Source organism: Phalangium opilio, unplaced genomic scaffold, assembly GCF_054372755.1.
Source record: "Phalangium opilio isolate 3A_F unplaced genomic scaffold, DU_Popi_V2 ptg000003l_1, whole genome shotgun sequence".
Lineage (NCBI taxonomy): Eukaryota > Metazoa > Arthropoda > Arachnida > Opiliones > Phalangiidae > Phalangium > Phalangium opilio.
The window spans coordinates 4,897,407-4,916,770 of NW_028324145.1; the positions used below are offsets into that span (position 1 = coordinate 4,897,407).

The 19,364-nt window shown below is 36.4% G+C and overlaps 2 protein-coding genes across 3 annotated transcripts; one reads left to right on the plus strand and one right to left on the minus strand.

Moving 5' to 3' along the window:
- Positions 1-120: 120 nt before the first annotated feature.
- On the plus strand, positions 121-16,646 carry LOC149717246 (exportin-5-like). Of its 2 annotated transcripts, none has more exons than XM_089837183.1 (29): positions 121-948; positions 1,468-1,589; positions 2,532-2,604; positions 2,665-2,802; positions 3,659-3,877; positions 5,202-5,399; positions 5,480-5,556; positions 6,227-6,326; positions 6,398-6,607; positions 9,337-9,427; positions 9,502-9,624; positions 10,166-10,278; positions 10,371-10,427; positions 10,506-10,601; positions 10,712-10,846; positions 10,929-11,035; positions 11,619-11,702; positions 11,820-11,925; positions 12,001-12,066; positions 12,137-12,252; positions 12,822-13,007; positions 13,076-13,211; positions 13,289-13,387; positions 14,744-14,790; positions 14,865-14,956; positions 15,019-15,149; positions 15,217-15,321; positions 15,400-15,705; positions 16,366-16,646. In XM_089837183.1, exons 1-29 carry the CDS (start codon positions 847-849, stop codon positions 16,501-16,503), a joined length of 3,573 nt encoding a protein of 1,190 aa, XP_089693309.1. In that variant the 5' UTR covers positions 121-846; the 3' UTR covers positions 16,504-16,646. The 2 variants fall into 2 exon arrangements, with proteins under 2 accessions (XP_089693309.1, XP_089693316.1); XM_089837190.1 differs by having other exon boundaries at positions 5,208-5,399.
- On the minus strand, positions 16,587-19,022 carry LOC149717247 (pre-piRNA 3'-exonuclease trimmer-like). The gene is made up of 2 exons (XM_089837196.1): positions 17,769-19,022; positions 16,587-17,119 (listed from the first exon to the last, which is right to left on the minus strand). The coding sequence occupies exons 1-2, from the start codon at positions 18,980-18,982 to the stop codon at positions 16,657-16,659; spliced, it is 1,677 nt and encodes a 558-aa protein (XP_089693322.1). The 5' UTR covers positions 18,983-19,022; the 3' UTR covers positions 16,587-16,656.
- Positions 19,023-19,364: the final 342 nt, after the last annotated feature.

A 19,364-nucleotide genomic window follows, 5' to 3' on the forward strand; every position in this document is an offset into this window, starting at 1 on the left:
CTATTCATGGTCAAGTATGCGAGCCTTCGTTCTTGGTCCGAGGTCCGTTAGAAGAGGAACTAAAGCGGTACTACCACGGAGCTGTATTGTAGAAGGAGTAGAGACTCGTAGCTTCCCCTCTACTAAAAAAAAGCTAGACCTTATTTGTCCATAAAAAAGGGGGTATGAATTTTGACCCTCCCTCCAAACCTAGGCGAGCCAATGTAAACAATAAAGATGGCCGCGAGCTACGAACGCTCAGGAGGGTTAAGCCTCGGTCTTTTGTGTATCGAGTCCGAGTGACGGGAGTTTCTCAACGGTTTGCAAATCTTATTTAATTTTTTATTTTTACTATTATTTCTATTTATATTAATTATAATATGGAAAATATTCAAAGAATTAAGCCGGGAAAGAAGAAAACGGACGCCTTCTTTAAAACACGTGACGTCAGAGATTGTTTACATTGGCTCGGTATGCGCGAAAATTGTGCGTGGAGCACTAGTACGCTTATGTCTAGGCCCTAGAGGCCTAGTCTCTTCTCCTTCTACAATACACATCCGTGGTACTACAAACGAATTTTGGCCATAGGTATGAAATGTTTTTCTATTGCGTTATTTTTCAGCTGCTGGGTTTCACCTTCCAGCAGCAGGGTTTCACCATAAGTGGTCAATGTCCTTCTTATTTAATTAAAGTGCTTGGGCTTATTTCTCAGCTTGATTAGCAAAATTCATATTAGCGCCGTCTAGTGGTGCTTTTCAGCTACCGGCAGGAATCCCGGTCTTCTGACCAAACTGTCAGACGCGCGCTGCTCATTGTTTTGTATTTTATAAATAATTTCCCAGTAAATTAACCCAATTATTTTTGATAATGACGGAAGAAATAGAAATGATGTCGAAAAGACTAATGACTGCCGTAAATGTAATTTTTAATCCATCGGTAAATCAACAGCAAAGAGCGGAAGCTTATCAGGTAAGCCAAGTCTTTGTGAAATTTGATTTATACAATTTTGATTTGAAATTGAAAATTGAAATTGAATCATTATGACATCTCTTGTGCGTAGACTAGTAATAGTTTAAATTTATGATTATTATAACTGTTCATATGTGCCACTGTACACAAGTAAAACATGAGCGGCTAAATGTACGCTGGTTTTCTGTTATTATCCTGTAGTTTTATGAACTAAATAAATTACCCCCTTTTCCAAATTTTTCCAAAATTGGATATGTTTTAGCCCCGAGATATCACTACCTTTTCCTAATTATTGCTAATTAACTTGTTTATTGTAACCTTTTGCAAAATATTGTTATTTCATTTTCTTCTCCATAAAAATTTAAGAGGTGCAATTTAAGCCACTCGTGTAAAAACCAACTCCTAAATTAAAGAATTTAAGTAACCACTGAACATTGATAATAAAATTACTATTCCCATGGATAGTTATTAGTAAGTGTATTGAAATATTTCGGTGCATTGTGTTTATTATATTTTTAGCTCTGCGAAACATTCAAAGAAACATCTCCTCTATGTGCCCAGTGTGGTTTATACATTTGTCAGAAATGTAATCCACCAATTGTTCGACATTTTGGCTTTCAGTTAATTGAACACTGCATAACGTGAGAATTATTATTGGCTATTTACTTTGTATTGGTTTTAAGGTCTTCTTTGTATAAAATGGTTTCCAAAATAACTGTCATCAATATGAGCTGCCTTAACGGCAAAGTGCAGATAACATAACATTATACCTTAGAAGTACAAACTTTTAAATAAGAAAGGAAAAATACTAAAAAAAAATAAATGATCTCTTATTACAAAATAATTAGCATTTAATTAGTCTTAAAAACTACGAATACTGCGCCACCATTGCTTTAATGGCGTCTGCTAAATTGAACCCACCTTACCGTTACCTCTCTCAGCCACTGAGAATTCAACCAATTCGGAAGAGGTAAGTGGTTCTGGCTAGCAGACGCCACTAAACCAATGGCGGATGGCGCAGTAGACCTCGTTTTAAAGACTAATTAAATGCTAATTATTTTTTTATATTTTTCCTTTTATATTTAGATAAAGGCCGTTCTTTTAAGGTATAATCAAGAAGGAATATCTAGTTTATTAGGGAGAAGGTATAAGATGCCTAAGTATTCGCGCGCCATAGTCCCAGTCCCCCTTTCAAAATACAAGGGGGGGGGGGGCGTAAAAGGAGGCCGGGCTATTTCGCTACACTCTCCTCAGTCGGAAATTACGTAATTTTCGTCATTCGCGTCGCGCTGACGTTGAGTTTTCAAGAACCAATGAGAAGCTGGTTGTAATTTAGAGGCGGGGATTAACTCCGAAGCTACGTTTGGACTGGAGATAAAGCTGGGAATGTGGCGAATTTATACCTTCTCCCTAGTAAACTAGATATCACTTCTTGGTATAATCTTATGTTAGCTGAACTTTTCCTTTAATACGTTGAATAATAATATCAGTGCCTAAAAACTTGAATTGACGATGGCCCTTATCTAGCTAGCTAAAATTCCACTCTTTAGACTTTAATTTTTGCCTCCTTCGCTTGTTTCTAGATTGAGATGGAACTCAATGAGTCCGGAAGAGAAGCTGTTTATAAAAAACAATGCCATGGAACTACTCGCATCTGTAAGGCAAAATAAAAACCCCGAAAAAAATATGATAATCTCTGATAAGAAATGCTTTTAGGGAACCAAACATGTTCTTGAAGAAGAGAGACACATTAAGAGTGCTCTGGTTAAAATTGTAGTTGAAATGATTAAGAGAGAATGGCCACAACATTGGGCGACACTTTTGAATGAATTGAATACTCTTTGCGCTATGGGGGTAATAACAACAGGGTTCATACAAACCTGGAAAACCGGGAAAACCTGGAAAAATCAGGGAAATAAATAGTTGACAAAAACCTCAGGGAAAATTCAGGAAAATTTCAAATTTTTAGTAAAATTCAGGGAAATCAGGGAAATTTTCGTCAAACAGGGGCCAAGTAATTAAGCAAAATGTTCGTGAACATACCCTCCATAGGATTAACATTACACTATACTTTGGAGGCTCATAACTCTGGTTATATTAGAGATATAGGGGTGTCCTTTGAGTATGTTATAGTCCAATTTGTTACCCATCCAACCATACTAAAAACATAGGGCTACGACAAACAGGGGCCGAGTAATTAAGCAAAATGTTCATAAACATACCCTCCATAGGATTAACATTACACTATACTTTGGAGGCTCATAACTCTGGTTCTACTTGCGATATAGGGGTGTCCTTTGAGTATGTTATAGTCCAATTTGTTACCCATCCAACCATACTAAAAACATAGGGCTACGACAAACAGGGGCCGAGTAATTAAGGAAAATGTTTATAACCATACCCTCCTTAGGATTAACATTACACTATACTTTGGAGGCTCATAACTCTGGTTCTACTAGAGATATAGGGGTGTCCTTTGAGTATGTTATAGTCCAATTTGTCCCTCCCCCCTCCTTCGTTAACATTTGGTCCATAGGATACTCCATATACGGGAAAAACCTGGGAAATTCAGGGAAGTATATGGGGGAAAACCTGGAAATCTCAGGGAAATTTGTTTTCCAAAAGTTGTATGAACCCTGTAACAAATTGAAAAAGGATTTGAATAGGACCATGTATAATGATAATCATATTTGCTTAATTTTTGTTTCAGGAAACTCAAAAGGAACTGGTTTTAATGATATTTTCAATGTTAGCCGAAGATGTAGCCGTTTTACAAAATATGCAACAACAAAGAAGAAGGGAGGTGCTGAAAACGCTAACTTTTCATCTGCCCGAAATTTGGGTCTTTTTCTTGAATACTCTAGAAGAACATTACAAAAAGTATAAAGAAGGGATCTTACAGGAAGAACAAGCTTCTACAAATAATCAAGTAGGATAGTTTAATTTAAAGGAAAACTTCAGCTTACGTAACATTATACCAGGGATAGATTTAATTTTAGAGGTAGGAATGGAGAACGGTTAGTATTTACTTCAGTCCGACTCATAGCCCAGTATAAAGCCCCTCCCTCCAACACGAAACGAAAAGTTTAAGTTATCTTATTACGTTTTGATGACGTTGCTGACGGGGACGGCGTAAAATACGTCATTCTTTTTTACCTCTGTCGCTATGACCCGCCTCTTGTCTTCTTTCATACCCCCCGTCCCGTGGAAGGGGGTCCGGGACTGTGACGCGCGCCCACATTACTCTGTCCTCCATTCCTACCTCTCAAATTAAATCTATCCCTGATTATACCTTAAAAGAACGGCCTTTTTCTAAATATAAAAGGAAAAATATTAAAAAGATAAATAAAATGATCTCTTATTACAAAATAATTCTTAAAAACGTGGACTACTGCGCCATCCGCCATTGGTTTAGTGGCGTCTGCTAGCCAGAACCACTTACCCCTACAGGATTAGTTGAATTCTCACAGGCTGAGAGGGGCGGGAGGTTCGGTTTAGCAGTCGCCACTGAATCAATGGCGTATGACGCAGTAGTCCAAATTTTTCAGACTAGTTAGATGCTATCGATTTTGTAATGAGAGATCAATTATGTGTTTTTTTTTTACATATTTAGAAAAAGGGCGGCCGTTCTTTTAAAGGGAGGGTGAAGTAGAAAATCAAGTGATTTTTTATCGATTCTTCTACTAATTTTTAAGACCAGTCTGCATAGTGAAACATCCAGGAAATACTTCCGAATGATTTTAAAATTCAAATTAGGTTCAGATTTTAAGGATAATTTTAAACAAGGACTGCTGACCAATCGCGTAACGTCCTGCCTTTTTATTAACAAAATTCTCGTGGCACGTTCCATGTTGAATGAAATTTATCACGAGATTTGATAAAATTAGGCGCGCGACGTGATAATCGTGGCGCGAGACATGGAGCGTGCCACGAGAAATTTGTTAATTAAAAGGCAAGGCATTACGCGATTGGTCGGAGGGGCTTATTTAAAATTATCCTTAAAATTTGAACCTAATTTGAATTTTAAAATCATTCGGAAGTATTTCCTGAATGTTTGACTATGCAGACTGGTCTTATAATTAGTAGAAAAATCGATAAAAAATCACTTGATTTTCCACTTCACCCTCCCTTTAAGGTATAATGTTATGTTACCTGAACTTTTCCTTTAAAGCTTGTAGTATAATCTTTGAGCAAAGATAAACTCGCTGCCCATTGATCGGCTATTTATGAAACTAAAAGTAAATTGTTAAAAGTTTCAGAAGTATTTAGTTCATGGTCGCATTGTAGAGACATTATTGGAAACCTTGTTTAGTGGTTATTTGGAATGGATTCCGTTTAATTATATTCAAAGTGAGAATTATCTCCTTTTGCGAATGCTTTGTTTCCTTTTGAGCGATGAGAAGTTGCAACAACATGCCGCAGAGTGTTTACTCTTATTAGTTAATCGAAAAGTAAGTTTTATACTTTATAGTCATTTTTAATATAAAAATGGTTCGTAAAAGTATTTTTCTCCGTCTCGTGATCTTTTTAGGGCAGACCCGAAGATCGGAAACCATTTATGATATTATTTAGCCCTGACGCTATGGAAGCCATTTTCCAAGCTGCTAAGTTAGTTTCTAGCGAGGGGGTAGACACTTGAGAACTCAGGTGTACAATATGTCTTGAACTCAATGTATTGTCAAAGCTGAACTGTGAGTTCCGAAGGCTTTGAACTCAATCAGGGTTCGTACACGACCTGGAAAACCTGGAAAAGTCAGGGAAATTGAAAATGGGCCTAAAAGGTCAGGGAAAAATATATTGGTGGGAAATTGATAGTCTGGATGACAGTATAAGGGTGACCAAAAAAAGTGTTGTCTGAGACTTGAGCAGAACCCCAAATTCGCGGAGCTCGCTTCGCTCGCTCCGGTTATTTACGATTTGCTTATGGTTAAATTTAAACGAATTAATTGGCTTATCTTTATAACAATGACAACTCGTGCAAAAATGATTCGAGTGAATTTAGATTGGTTTTCATATATTTACGCCTTGTAAGTTATTGTATATGGTCAGGAAAATTTGTGGAATTTAGTCAGGGAAAACCTGGAAAAGTCAGGGAATTTCATTCCAAATATTTTGTACGAACCCTGTCAATGCACTCTCAAAGCTGAACTCTTTTGAACTCAAGTGTACACAGAGATTCAGAGCGTCTACCCCCTCGGTTTCTAGTTATTTATACTATTCTGATAGATATTTACTTTTTTTTTAACATTGTTTTCCCCTTTTCTCTTTAACATCGTAGGATTTCTGCGTCAAAACCACTCGTGGGTTCTAATTACGATTTTTTGAAAAAATTATGCCAAGTTTTAACTGGATTAGGAAATCAACTTTGCGCACTTTGGGTCCGTTTGAATAATTAAACTCTAGTTTAATAATTTCTATTTTGACAGTTTTTGTGTTTTACATGTTTTAGGGAAGCGTTGATAGTGTGGATTGTCCCGAAACTCTAGACATCTTTCTTCAAGCGGCTTTAGCGTTTACCGAACATGATAGTCAGCTATTGTCTAGTTTCACCGTTCCACTTTGGGTTGCTTGCTTTCAACACAAAATTCTATCGAAGAATCCCAAGTTTTTGATTGTGTTACCGATGCTATTGGAGATGTGTAGCTCAAAACTAGCAAAGGTAAAATTAAAAATTGTCTTTCATTATTTATTGGTATTTAATTTCAATTTATTGATAATGAATTAATGATAAATGTGAAGGTTAATTTAATTCCTTGAAATGTCGGGCAATTTTATATTTATATGGGTTTTTTTAAGTTAACTTTTAAAGGAAAAGGTCAGGTATCATAATATTAATATTATATCTTAAAGGAATAGACAAGCCGACTTTTTTTTTCTCCTTTGATATATTTATAAGTAGCGTAAGTGCAAAGATCTGGGTTTTATTTTTTAATTACGATTCCAGCTTTTCAATTAAATACCATTAATTAAAGGAATAGCGACGTGATTTAAAAATTATCTCAAATCTAAAGAAAACCTTACTTTTTTGAGAGTTTAAACTCTTCTGATTCCAAAAATATGCTTGAATAATATTTAATTATGAGGGAAAACACAGAAAAAACACTTTGAAAACTTGAAATTTGGGGGACAAAGGCAAATTTGCGGAGAAGATTTTTGGCGGGTTTTTCACCTTGCTACGTCATTCACGGCATCTCGCGGAAAAGCCAAGCGCGAGACTCCCGAGTTTACTAATGCGGCGCGCGCGCGAATCTGAATAAATTAGGCTTAACAAAGGCGGATGCCCACTGAGGTCGCTCGAAATTTCGCGTTCGCTTAAAACGCGTTAACGCGGATGTATTTCAAACGTTTCACGCGAAAACCATTCACACCGGAATTTTGCTTTTCGCTGGAGTCGCGTGAAAAAAGTGTGATTTTGGTTTTGAATGAAAAAAAAAAACAAGAAAAGCTAAAGGTCAAAATTTTTCTGAAAAGAAAGCAACAAGGGGACTCTCATAATTTGTTAGTGGATCTCAAGATTTCGGATCACAGGGGTAGATTTTGCAAAGGCTTAAGCCGAGAAGGTTATCGTATTCAATGGCTCATAATGATCAAGCCCGAATGTTGATAGAAAATTTTTGTACTAATAATTTAACAGTAATTAGTTCAACACAACTCTACCCAAAGACTTAAAGTAAATAATATTCACCCACTATCCGTATTCATTGCCAAAGCAATGGATCGCCATGAATTCCGATGCACTTCTCTTTTGCGGTGATTTTGATGTTTAAAATTATCAATTCTTAAATTAATTTTACGTTAAAATCTATTTTAATCTGAAATCAGGTATCAACGAAGGCTACTGAGTGATTTGTCAAGTTTTAACAGACCGAAAAACGCGGAAAAACGCAACTTTCACCAATTATTCCACGCCATCTGTCGCATATATTTTCGCGCGCGAACTTACGAAAATAGGAAGCTGCTCAAATTTCGCAAGTCGTCGCATGAACGCGTAGAAATTCTCGCGCGACAACTCTCCGCCGATTTGCGCATGCGCACGCGCGAAATTTTCGCGTGAAACTTACACGCGACGCCAGTGGGCATCCGCCTTTAGGCTGACACACTTATAGGCGTCACGTGCCAAGCGCGCGCGCCCGAGACTCCCGAGTCTACTAATGCTGCGCGCGCGCGGGAGCAAAGAAAATATAGAACTATCGTCTGCGCGCGAATCTGAATAAATTAGGCTTAACGCTGCGTGGCGACACTAACAGGCGCGTCACGTGAGCGACATCTAGAGTGAAAATTTCTCCTTACTACGTCATCAAACGAAAGAAAATCTCAACTAGGCCTTTTCCAAACACAAAACTTTGATTGCAATTTAATAAATTGCTACGAAACCAAATAAAAAAGTAAACATATCATAATAAACTAGATTTTTCAAGGATTTTTTTCGCATTTTAAGTTTGTGGGTGACGAAAATTATATCACTAACACTTTAACTTATATGGGCGCCGCCATTGACCCCTGTAATGAAACTTCTCTGTATGTTGTGTGACGTGTCAGTCCAAACGATGATTGGCTCATACACTCCGCCAGTAAGATAGCTCGTTTTACACGTAGTCTGCTCACTCTGCTGCTAGAAACGTTCCCTTAAATTTCGTTTTCTGGATCGTCTCACTCTTTTTAAAGTTATATTATTGGCCAACAGAGGGTGAGCAAAAGCCAATAAGATTTTAGACTAGGAAATTGGCGAAATTTTTGAAAAATAGTAATACAGACAGGCACCTCACAGTATGGCCTAACGCAAAGGGGCCAGTGTATTACGTTACATGCTCATATCTTTCTTAATATTGTGGATAAATTCATAATTCCAATTTTAAATATCCATATTTTTATATGATCTTTCCAATAAAAAATAAAAAAATTTTAGGGTGAACCATTCCTTTAAAAGAACGGCCTTTTTCTAAATATAAAAGGAAAAATAATTCTAAAATAAATAAATAATTAGCATTTAATTTGTGTAAAAAACGAGGACTACTGCGCCATCCGCCATTGGTTTAGTGGCGTCTGCTAAATCGAACCACTTACGCGCGTGATTGAGTGGCTTACCTCTCTCAGCCTGTGAGAATTCAACCAATCCCTTTAGGGGTAAGTGGCTCGATTTAGCAGACGCCACTAAACCAATAGCGGATGGCGAGACAGTAGTCCTTGATTATTTTTAAGACTAATTTAATGCTAATTATTTTGTAATAAGATATCATTTATTTATTTCTTTTAATATTTAATTCCTTTTATGTTTAGAAAAAGGGCCTTTTTTTAAGGTATAACGTTATGTCATCTGAACATTTCCATTAACTTTTAAATTAAAAGTTAGTTTTCAGAATTTAATTACTAATTACTAATTACGATTAGATTGGATTCCCAAGTCGGAATGACTCTCCAAGCTGTGATTATTCCAAATTAGATTTTGACAATGACGAAGCTTTTTCACAGTTTTTTAACAGTAAGTTTTAGTTTTACATTGAAAGAGCAAAAAAAAAAAAAAAAATGATAAATATATACTTGTTTTATTTCAAGAATATCGCACAGATTTTTCGGATCTAATTCGATTGATTACATTATTGGATCCTGTATTGTGTTTTAACTTTGGTGCAAAATGGTTAAGAGATATTCTAGTCAAACCTATTGATTTAGGCACAGGTAATTAATTTAAATTTTTTTTAAAATAAAATTATGACCAGGGTTCATGCAAACCTGGAAAACCGTGAAAACCTGGAAAAATCAGGGAAATAAATAGTTGACAAAAACCTCAGGGAAAATTCAAGGAAATTTTGAATTTTTATTAAAATTCAGGGAAATTTGCGTCAAACAGGGGCCGAGTAATTAAGCAAAATGTTTGTGAACATACCCTCCATAGGATTAACATTACACTATACTTTGGAGGCTCATAACTCTGGTTTCTACTAGAGATATGGGGATGTCCTTTGATTATGTTATAGTCATATTTGCCCCTCCCCCTACTTCGTTAAAATTTGCTGCAGAGGATACTCCATGTACTGGAAAAACCTGGGAAACTCAGGGAAGTATATAGGGAAAAACAACTGGAAATCTGAGGGAAATTTGTTTTCCAAAAGTTGTATGAACCCTGATGACCTAATAAACGCATTTTAAAATATATTTTTTTTTCTAAATGAATATTATTATTTTTTTCTAAATGAATATTATTATTTTTTTGTCGCAGAAAGTGAAAACGGAATCTGTTCAAGTTATTCTCCAACGGCGATTGAATGGGAAGCATTGGCGTTGTATTTAGAATGTGTTCAAAGTAAAATACTTCAAGCAGCTGAGCCTAGAGTAAGAATATGCGCAGTAGTTTCATTAAAATAGCTTGTTAAGCATGTTTTTAACTTTTTACACGATTTAATTGTAATGAATATAAATTGTAGCCAGATCCAAGTGAAGGATTGGTGCTACTAAAAATTGTGATCAATTTTGACACTCCGGTAAGCATTCTCTCAATTTATACTATAGTATTGGGGAAGATCACGTTGAATTTGAATTCTTGGAAATTTTTGTTCTAGGATCCTGTAATTTTGTCATCGGCCCTTTCTTGCGTTTCCGCTCTTTTTTCATACGTAACAATTGAACCGGACTTTATACCAGTTATTCTAAAGAAGGTGAGTCGCCTCTTATCTTTCTTAATTAACTTAGTGGCATTAATTACTTGCGCAAAAGTACGCGCCGAGTTCAATAAATTGCGCGATGTTAATTGCTTTTCTGCTGAAAGATTTTTACTGCAGTTACTTATACCTTATCTGGAGAAACGAGAAGATGTCGAAACAAAGCTGTTCGAAATCTGAGAAGACACGCTTGTTCAGCTTTAGTCAAGATATGCAGTAAGCAACAATGCAGCTTATTTTTGGTAATTTAAAAATATTAAGTTTTTATTTAGTCTTTTTATTAATTTTTGCTCAATAATTCAAATTGACCTCTTATTTTTTTAGCCAATGTTTGATCAAATATACGAACACGTAAAGAAATTAGGGGATAGCTTAGATCAACTTTCTTCTATGGAGAAATGCACCCTCTATGAAATGATAGTCATAATTAAGTAGGTTAGTTTTGTTAATAATGGAAGAAAAAACATTTTCGTCATAAGCAATTTTAACAGTGGTGTGCGAGTCCCGTTTTTTCGTTTTCGAGCCGAGTCCGAGTATCGAAACTAATTTCTTATCGAGTATCGAGCCGAGTCTCAAAAGTACTTTCGAGTATCGAGTATTTAGATAGGTCAAATTTTGGTTCTTTCGAGTAATTATCGAGTCTCAAATATAGACTTGTCGAGTAGCAATTTTGTAAATTTCTTGAAAATAACGAAGATTTTCAATTATCTAACATTAACTAGTTCAAAAAGATTGTTAGTGATCAATTAAACATTGAACAGGTGATTTTCAAAATAAATGATCATGAACTCATCGTCTGCTATAGTTGCAAGCCTCGGACTCGTGTATTTGTCGAGTATTTAAGATGTTAAAAAGCTACTCGAATCTGTCTCGAGTATCTCAATGTGTTGTTATCGAGTATCGAGTCGAGTACTCGGCTCGATACTCGAACCGAGTACTCGAACTTGACGCACACCCCTGAATTTTAATCAGTTAAAAAATTTAATATACTTCCTATAAAAATTTTTTTTCCAGCAATGATTTCAACCATTATGATCGGCAAGTGAAATTTCTGGAAGAAGTTGTTTTTCCTGTGAAAGAAGAATGGCGTTTATTAGGGTTTGTTCATTTAACTATTAATGAACCACACACGAAACTAACACGCCTCACCCCAACCACACGTAGCTAATACGGAAATTGTTTTACGTGACTTGTTAATTTAATTTCGTATTTTAGAGGCTGTTTTGGCTCTGTAAATAGTTTTATTCAAGAAATTGGATTAAATCGCGAACCCACTGTAGACTTTGAGCCCGAGGACCCTTGCACAAGCTGTCGAGCAAAGGTAAGTTTAAAGTTTTATTTTTTTTTTTTGGCAGTGAAGATTTCTTTGCAATTTTCTTATTGTTCTTTTTTTTAGATAGTCTTTTGCCTTTCATACTTCCTATCACTTTTGAAACGTAGTAAATGGCCTGACAATCCCGAGGTAAGCTACAAACAATTTGAGACCTCTCACGTGTAGTTGTTTTCTGTTATCAATATTATTATTATTATAGGACGCTAGCAAAGGTGGATTTGTTCTCTCTCGAAACGAAGATGGAAGCGTCAATTACAGAAATCCCATCACTCCTAGCATATGCCCCATATTTGAATCTCTGTTTCTTCTAGTTAGGTATGTCTTCTCTTTCTACATTATTTCCCTTGCATTTCTACATTATTTCCCTTACATTTCTACATTATTTCCCTTTCATTTCTACATCATTTCCTTTACATTTCTACATATCATTTCCTTTACATTTCTACATATCATTTCCTTTACATTTCTACATCATTTCCTTTACGTTTCTACATATCATTTCCTTTACGTTTCTACATCATTTCCTTTACGTTTCTACATCATTTCCTTTACGTTTCTACATCATTTCCTTTACGTTTCTACATCATTTCCTTTACGTTTCTACATCATTTCCTTTACGTTTCTACATCATTTCCTTTACGTTTCTACATCATTTCCTTTACGTTTCTACATCATTTCCTTTACGTTTCTACATCATTTCCTTTACGTTTCTACATCATTTCCTTTACGTTTCTACATCATTTCCTATACATTTCTACATCATTTCCTATACATTTCTACATTATTTCCCTTACATTTCTACATCATTTCCTTTACATTTCTACATCATTTCCTTTACATTTCTACATCATTTCTACAATATGTATTTGTTTAATATTTCGCAGAACTCTAAACAGTTTATGGGTGCCTGAAATGAAAGCCAACTTCCATCCGGCTCACGGTGATATTTTAGAACTTAAAGAATCGGAACAGAAAGTTATCTTGGGCATTCCAGGACCCATTGCCGAGTTCAAACTTAAGACCAATTTGGAGCGAATGCAGAATTTCATCGCTACTGTCTTTGAAAATTGGTAAATAAAACTATATATAACCATTCTTTATAACTCTTATAATTCATTTAAATATTTTTAATCCCTAGTTACACAATCTTAGGAACGGCCGGTACTTCTTTAGCAGCCGAATTTTACCAATTTCCAAATTTATCAGAGATAATTTTAAAATCAGTATTTGTCAATTTGGAACACGTTTCAGATTTTCGGTTACGAACTATGATCCATATCCTTTTCCTAATTTACTTAAGCAGCTCAGCCAATTAGTGATTTGCGTTGGTTTTTCCTTAATATATATTAAACGCGTCTTTTGGAAACCATTTACTCAAAATTGTCCTTCTTTGCTCGAGGAAACTGTTGTTTTGCCGGTGTTAGAGAAGTTTTGCCCCTTTATGTTTCACGTAAGTATAAGTTGAAGTTAATTTGATTTAAGTATAATAATTTTTAAAAGTTATGGCCTATTTTTTCGTTAATTTTTACTCCGTGTGGTTATGTAACTAATTGCCAACAAAGTAATGCGCTGATACCCAGTTAGTTAGTTAGTTAGTTATTTAGTGTAATGCACACGAAAAGTTAGTGGACTCGATTCAGTGGATATTGCAATCCTATAGGGGACTGTTGTAAATGACAGTTTTAAAAGTTAAGGCCTATTTTTTCGTTAATTTTTATTCCGTGTGGTTATGTAACTAATTGCCAACAAAGACACAAAGTAATGCGCTGATACCCAGTTCGTTAGTGGATATTGCTTGCAATCCTATAGGGGACTGTTGTAAATGACAGCTTTGATAGTTCAAAAATCGTGGCACGAGGATGGTTTTGAAGTTCAGTCTAATGGTGGGGTCCTAAAAGGAATTGTGAAACATATCTTATAATAGTTTATAGAAGTGTGGAATTATTTTTAAACTCGTAATGGAAATGGAGAATTTCGTATTGTTATTGTTTGATAGTCCCATATGAGTATATATTGCAGGGGTGTGCGAGTACTCGTTAAGTTCGAGTACTCAGTTCGAGTATCGAGCCGAGTACTCGACTCGATAACAACACATTGAGATACTCGAGACAGATTCGAGTAGCTTTTTAACATTTTAAATACTCGAGTCCGAGGCTTACAACTATAGCAGACGATGAGTTCATGAGCATTTATTTTGAAAATCACCTGTTCAATGTTTAATTGATCACTAACAATCTTTTTGAACTAGTTCGATATTAGATAATTGAAAATCTTCGTTATTTTCAAGAAATTTACAAAATTGCTACTCGACAAGTCAATATTTGAGACTCGATAATTACTCGAAAGAACAAACAAAATTTGACCTATCTAAATACTCGATACTCGAAAGTATTTTTGAGACTCGGCTCGATACTCGATAAGAAATTAGTTTCGATACTCGGACTCGGCTCGAAACCGAAAAAACGGGACTCGCACACCACTGATATATTGTCCCTGCCCCACGAGTTTTACGACTTCAGAACCAGTTTTCGTATACATACACATATATAGAAAGCCTTTCCTCACTGGGAGGCGATTAGTCGCGGTGAGGTTCCTTTCCAAATTACATAGACATCGGGAACACCTTCGATAAGTTGATGTTTTTGGTTTTTTGGCAAACGAAATACTGAATTTTGTTACTGTCTGCGAGAGTTTATTTAAGATTGTGTTTGATTATTACGAATTACAATTACGGAGTTTTGCAGAATGATTTTAGCCCTTGTAAATTTAATATTTCCGTGATTTCGCCTTCCTTTATTTATTTTAGAAACTAGATTTGCGATGGGAAACATTTAGGCAACGTTATAGTAATTGGTGAGAGTTTCTTTTGTACTCTTCCTTGGGGTTGGAGATTGACTCGAGCTTGTGTTAACTTGTTTTTAACTTAGCGCCAGCTATGAGGACGAAATAACAGAGACACAAGAAATACTAGAGGACCAAATTGGCAGACTCTTAACCAGGGAATATATTGAAATGCTAAGTAAGTTAGTTAAGGTATTAAATCAATGATAACCCCTTTTAATATGAGACTTTTATTTTTAGTCGCGCTTCTCTTCATTAAGAAGGGACCAACTACATCTAATCCGGATGTTATGGATGAAGATATGGACCAAGCGAAACCGCTGCCCGCCGAAACACTTTCAAATTTGGGAGTTAAACTTTTAAGGAACGAAGTTAGTAATTTTTAGGAATAATATTTTAAAGATTTAGATTTAAAAGGATTGGTATTTATTTTGATAGAAAATATGCTCGGCTATCGCCGCAACAGCTTTTAACGGGCTACATTGGTTAGACAGTCAGGCTGCGTTGAAGAGTGGGCAAATTTGTTGGCCCGTTTTAAAACAGGTTAATTAGTACTTTATTATTGATTTAAAATCCCCCCTTGTAATTTTATGACGAGCAACGGACGTATCTCAATTTTAGATGGTTAGTGATAATGTTCTAAAGAGCGAGGAAGAAGCGCGTTTCATTTTCCAATGCGTGATGAGGGGACTGTTCCATTTGGGACAACACAATGCGAATAGTGCCATGTTGAACCATTTAGGCTTGCAAGTTTACGAACTACTGAGGCCCAACTTCCCCGTTTTGTCAACGGTACTGATGGAAGTCACTGGCTGTCAAAGTCAAGATGTTTTGGTTTTGGAAGAAAAGATTCTAGATCCTCAAAAGAAATTGCCAGATAAAAAACGGAAAGAAATATTCAAGAATTTCGTATCTTGCGTAATAGGGGTAAGTGAAAGCGTAAGGACATCATCTCTCTAAGGGCCCAAGCGCATTGCATCTATTAGCAAAAACATCTAGTTCTGCTAGATGTGACGTAGATCATTTTGTATAGGGGCTCCTTCCGAATTTTTTCGTGTGAAATTCGCGGGAGAGAAAAATAATTTTCAAAATCAGCCACGATCGATATCGATATCCTAAGCCGGTCGTGGTCTAGAGGCGAGCTCTGAGATAACGCTCCCAAGCGGTTGGGAATCAAACTAAAACACACGGGTAGGCGAGAGAGGAAGGACTGAGGGGAAAAAATAAGTAAGAGAATTTCCAGAACCCCCCAGCTCTCTCAGACACAAGAGGTAAATTCGCGCTTAGTAAAAATCACGAAGAGCTAGCTGTCGTGAGAAATCTTTGAAGGAGGGAAAAATGTTCAATGCCCGGATTACTCTGCAGCGAATGCGCTCGGCCTCTGTTTAGGCTATACAATTATTATACCACTTGTGATGAGACGGATGGCTGACCAAATCGGACATACATACATTTCAACCGTAACATAGAATCTTGGGCCCTTAGAGAGAGATAATGTCCTTATGGTGAAAGTCATGGCATTTCACAACCATGTAGGTTTGGTTTCTGAAATGAAATTGTTTTGTTCTTGTTGTTGTTTACTATCAGAAAAATATAGGCGAAATGTTTAAGAGCGATATCCAAATCAAAAATCTGGAGCCATGCGCGTTGTTCTCACGACGCAAGAAGAATGCCAATGTAATTGAGACAGACGCAGACAGCGGCCTCTGTTCATTATTTAGTTGAGAGGAGTGTCGAAGAAGTTGTAGACCAAATGCCAAACTTACAGTCTTATAAATGAAAATTTGGTTGAACATTGAGACAGAGAATGAATTGTTTTAACAACTTTATGAACCATAATTTGTATTAAATCTTTTTGTCATTGTCAATGGCGTACGTTTACAATAATTTGGCAATGCAATACACGGACAAACTTATTAAACCAACGCAACTAATTAACATGGCGTTTCTCACAAACGGAGAATGCTTAACTGGATCGTAAATCGATACTTTAAAGTCTGGATTGTTTTTAAACTCTCTTAAAATGTCTTTAGCGCAACCAACATTGGGTATGGCTACTAAAGCTTTCTTCTCACTTATTGGTGAAATATCTACGTTGCCGTAGTTGGCCAATAATTTCGTTAAGTCCAGTATGTTAAGGGCTCGCGTTTTCATTTCCACATAAAGCGGGGGTGGTCGGTTTGAAGTAGAGTCCCGCGAAGAGAGATTTAAGTGATGCGTAGCGCCCCGAATTAAATTTATTTTATTCTCGTAGGGTTCAAACACTGTTAATAACTCGAGCCAGGTAAGTGGATGATGATGGTTTTCGGATGGACTACTTCGAACGATAAAATCAGCCAACCTGAAACAGATATCAATGTTAATAACAGACCAAAAATTCTAATTCTAATGAAAATTTCACATTTTCGTTAGAGAAGACAGAGAACTTTGTTGACAATAGAGTTATATCGGTTACGGGGAGGGTGACATTAAACTCCGCCCATTCGCCATTTTGGAGGCTGAATTTAACATGAGCTCTATAGCCACCAGAAGGTGACTCCATCTGTTGGCTTGTTAATTTCATTGGCTGAAAAACCAATGACGTCTCACCCCCCCCTCAGCAAATATAACTCTATAGAGTAATGTCAGCGCTACGTATTGCAACGTCACTCCATAGCGTAATCTCGGTAGAGAGGGGAAAAAACAGTTTATCCCTCCCTTTAGGCGCGCTTTTGTAAGAGGGAATACTGAGCGCGCTTGTTAGAGGGGATGACACGTAGCTTGGAGATAGAAGGGAATGACGTTGCTGTGCGTAGCGCCGATACTACTCTCCATGCCCCGTGTCATCCCCCCTAACAAGCGCGCTCAGTATTCCCTCTTACAAAAGCGCGCCTAAAGGGAGGGATAAACTGGTTTTTCCCCTCTCTACCGAGATTACTCTATTGTCAACAAAGGTCTCGAGTCTCAACAATAACCCAAAACGTGGTTTTCATGTTAAATTAGATTAATACTTGATAAAAATGTAGCCACACGCGAAGGAATCAAATCCCGCATCATGAGGTTTAAATTCAATATCATCTACATCGCAATTGCGTAACTTTATCGATGGACTGTATAAGGTCGCTCTTTGAGAGAAGTGTTTGTAAAGGTCCAATAAGCTGAGACAATTAGCTAAATCGTTATTTCTTCGATTTAATCTTTGAGCCTCGGATGATATGTGTTTGGTATCGTAAATAACGGGGAACAAGCTTAAAATTGAGCTCTTAAAGCTGGAGTAGGATTTTGGTAAAGGTTTCCAAAACTGATGATGTATTATGATGAGATCCGTGAATAAGTTATGTCCCACCAAAGGTTTTTTACTCGAGACTAGCTCTTGGAATACTAAACTAAACCCTTTTAAAATTAAAAAAATCTTCTCATCATCGCCTTCTACGCTATTTTCAAATTCTATCCGTTCTTGTTTAGAAACTTTGCGAACAATGACGGAGTCTTCGTCTGGATGAGAAAAAGCCCAAATTGTAGGAAATCTAGAACGTAATTCCTTTATCAAGTAATATTTTTGGATTCCAGAGTCTCGCGGCAGTGAATAATTCAATATTAATTCGTCTTCACCCGGCTCTTGAGACACCCAAGTACTGACTTGAGAACATAACGTTTGAATGTACCATTCGTCTAATTCTTGTTCAACATTAAATGAGAAAGATTTGCTAGATAATTCATCAAGGACTAATTGTTCTTCATCTAAATTGAGGTAAGAGACGCCGTGCTTGAGAAACTTCTCAAAATTAAAGTTATTATTGCGATGAAAATCCAAACATCCTGATTGGAATGAAAAGATTCGATTTAGGCTTCTGAAAGATCTCTGGCAAAGGTAAATGCTGTAACATTCTGAGGTAAATTGGTTTTCCAAATTGTCTTTGAAATATAAGGTGAATCCGAACTGGCATATAACGAAGTTCCATTTATTCAGGTTTAAACGTAATTTATGGTAACGGTCTTCCGCGCTGTCAAATAAACTAGATTTAAATTCTGGGTCGCTATTTAAACCAGTAAATTCAGTATCAATCGCGATGAATGAACAGTTTCTTATGGATTCTTTCATTTGAGGTAAATACTCCTCAAAGTTTTCTGAGGTAATTTCGTACATAATTTTTTGGTGAATTTGTGATATCTCTAAGACACTGTCCAGTCCATGGATGAAGGATGCGCGTGAAACTTTAGTCATAGCCCACTCGATCACGCACTCGACAACGCAAGCTTAGATCGGACAAAAAATGCGACTTTTGGACTATCAGCAGGAGTTCGAAGAAACCCAAAAATAACATTAAGTTCTATGGGAGGAGGTAGGTTTTTGGACAGAACCTTTGTCCTATTCATCCAAATGACCTGAAATTTTAATGAGACTCGTGTTTTGACGTGTTTTATTATTCTAAAAAGGTTTCAAGCTTTTAGAGTCGATAGAGTTTTTTAATTAAAATTAATTTCCAATGTCAAAATTGTAAATTCAGTACTCAAAACCGTTTTCCAAGATAAAAAACCCAACCTCATCCTCCTTGTCCAAGTGTTAGATTATACAGCCAGATTGTCTAGCCCATAATTAATTAGTT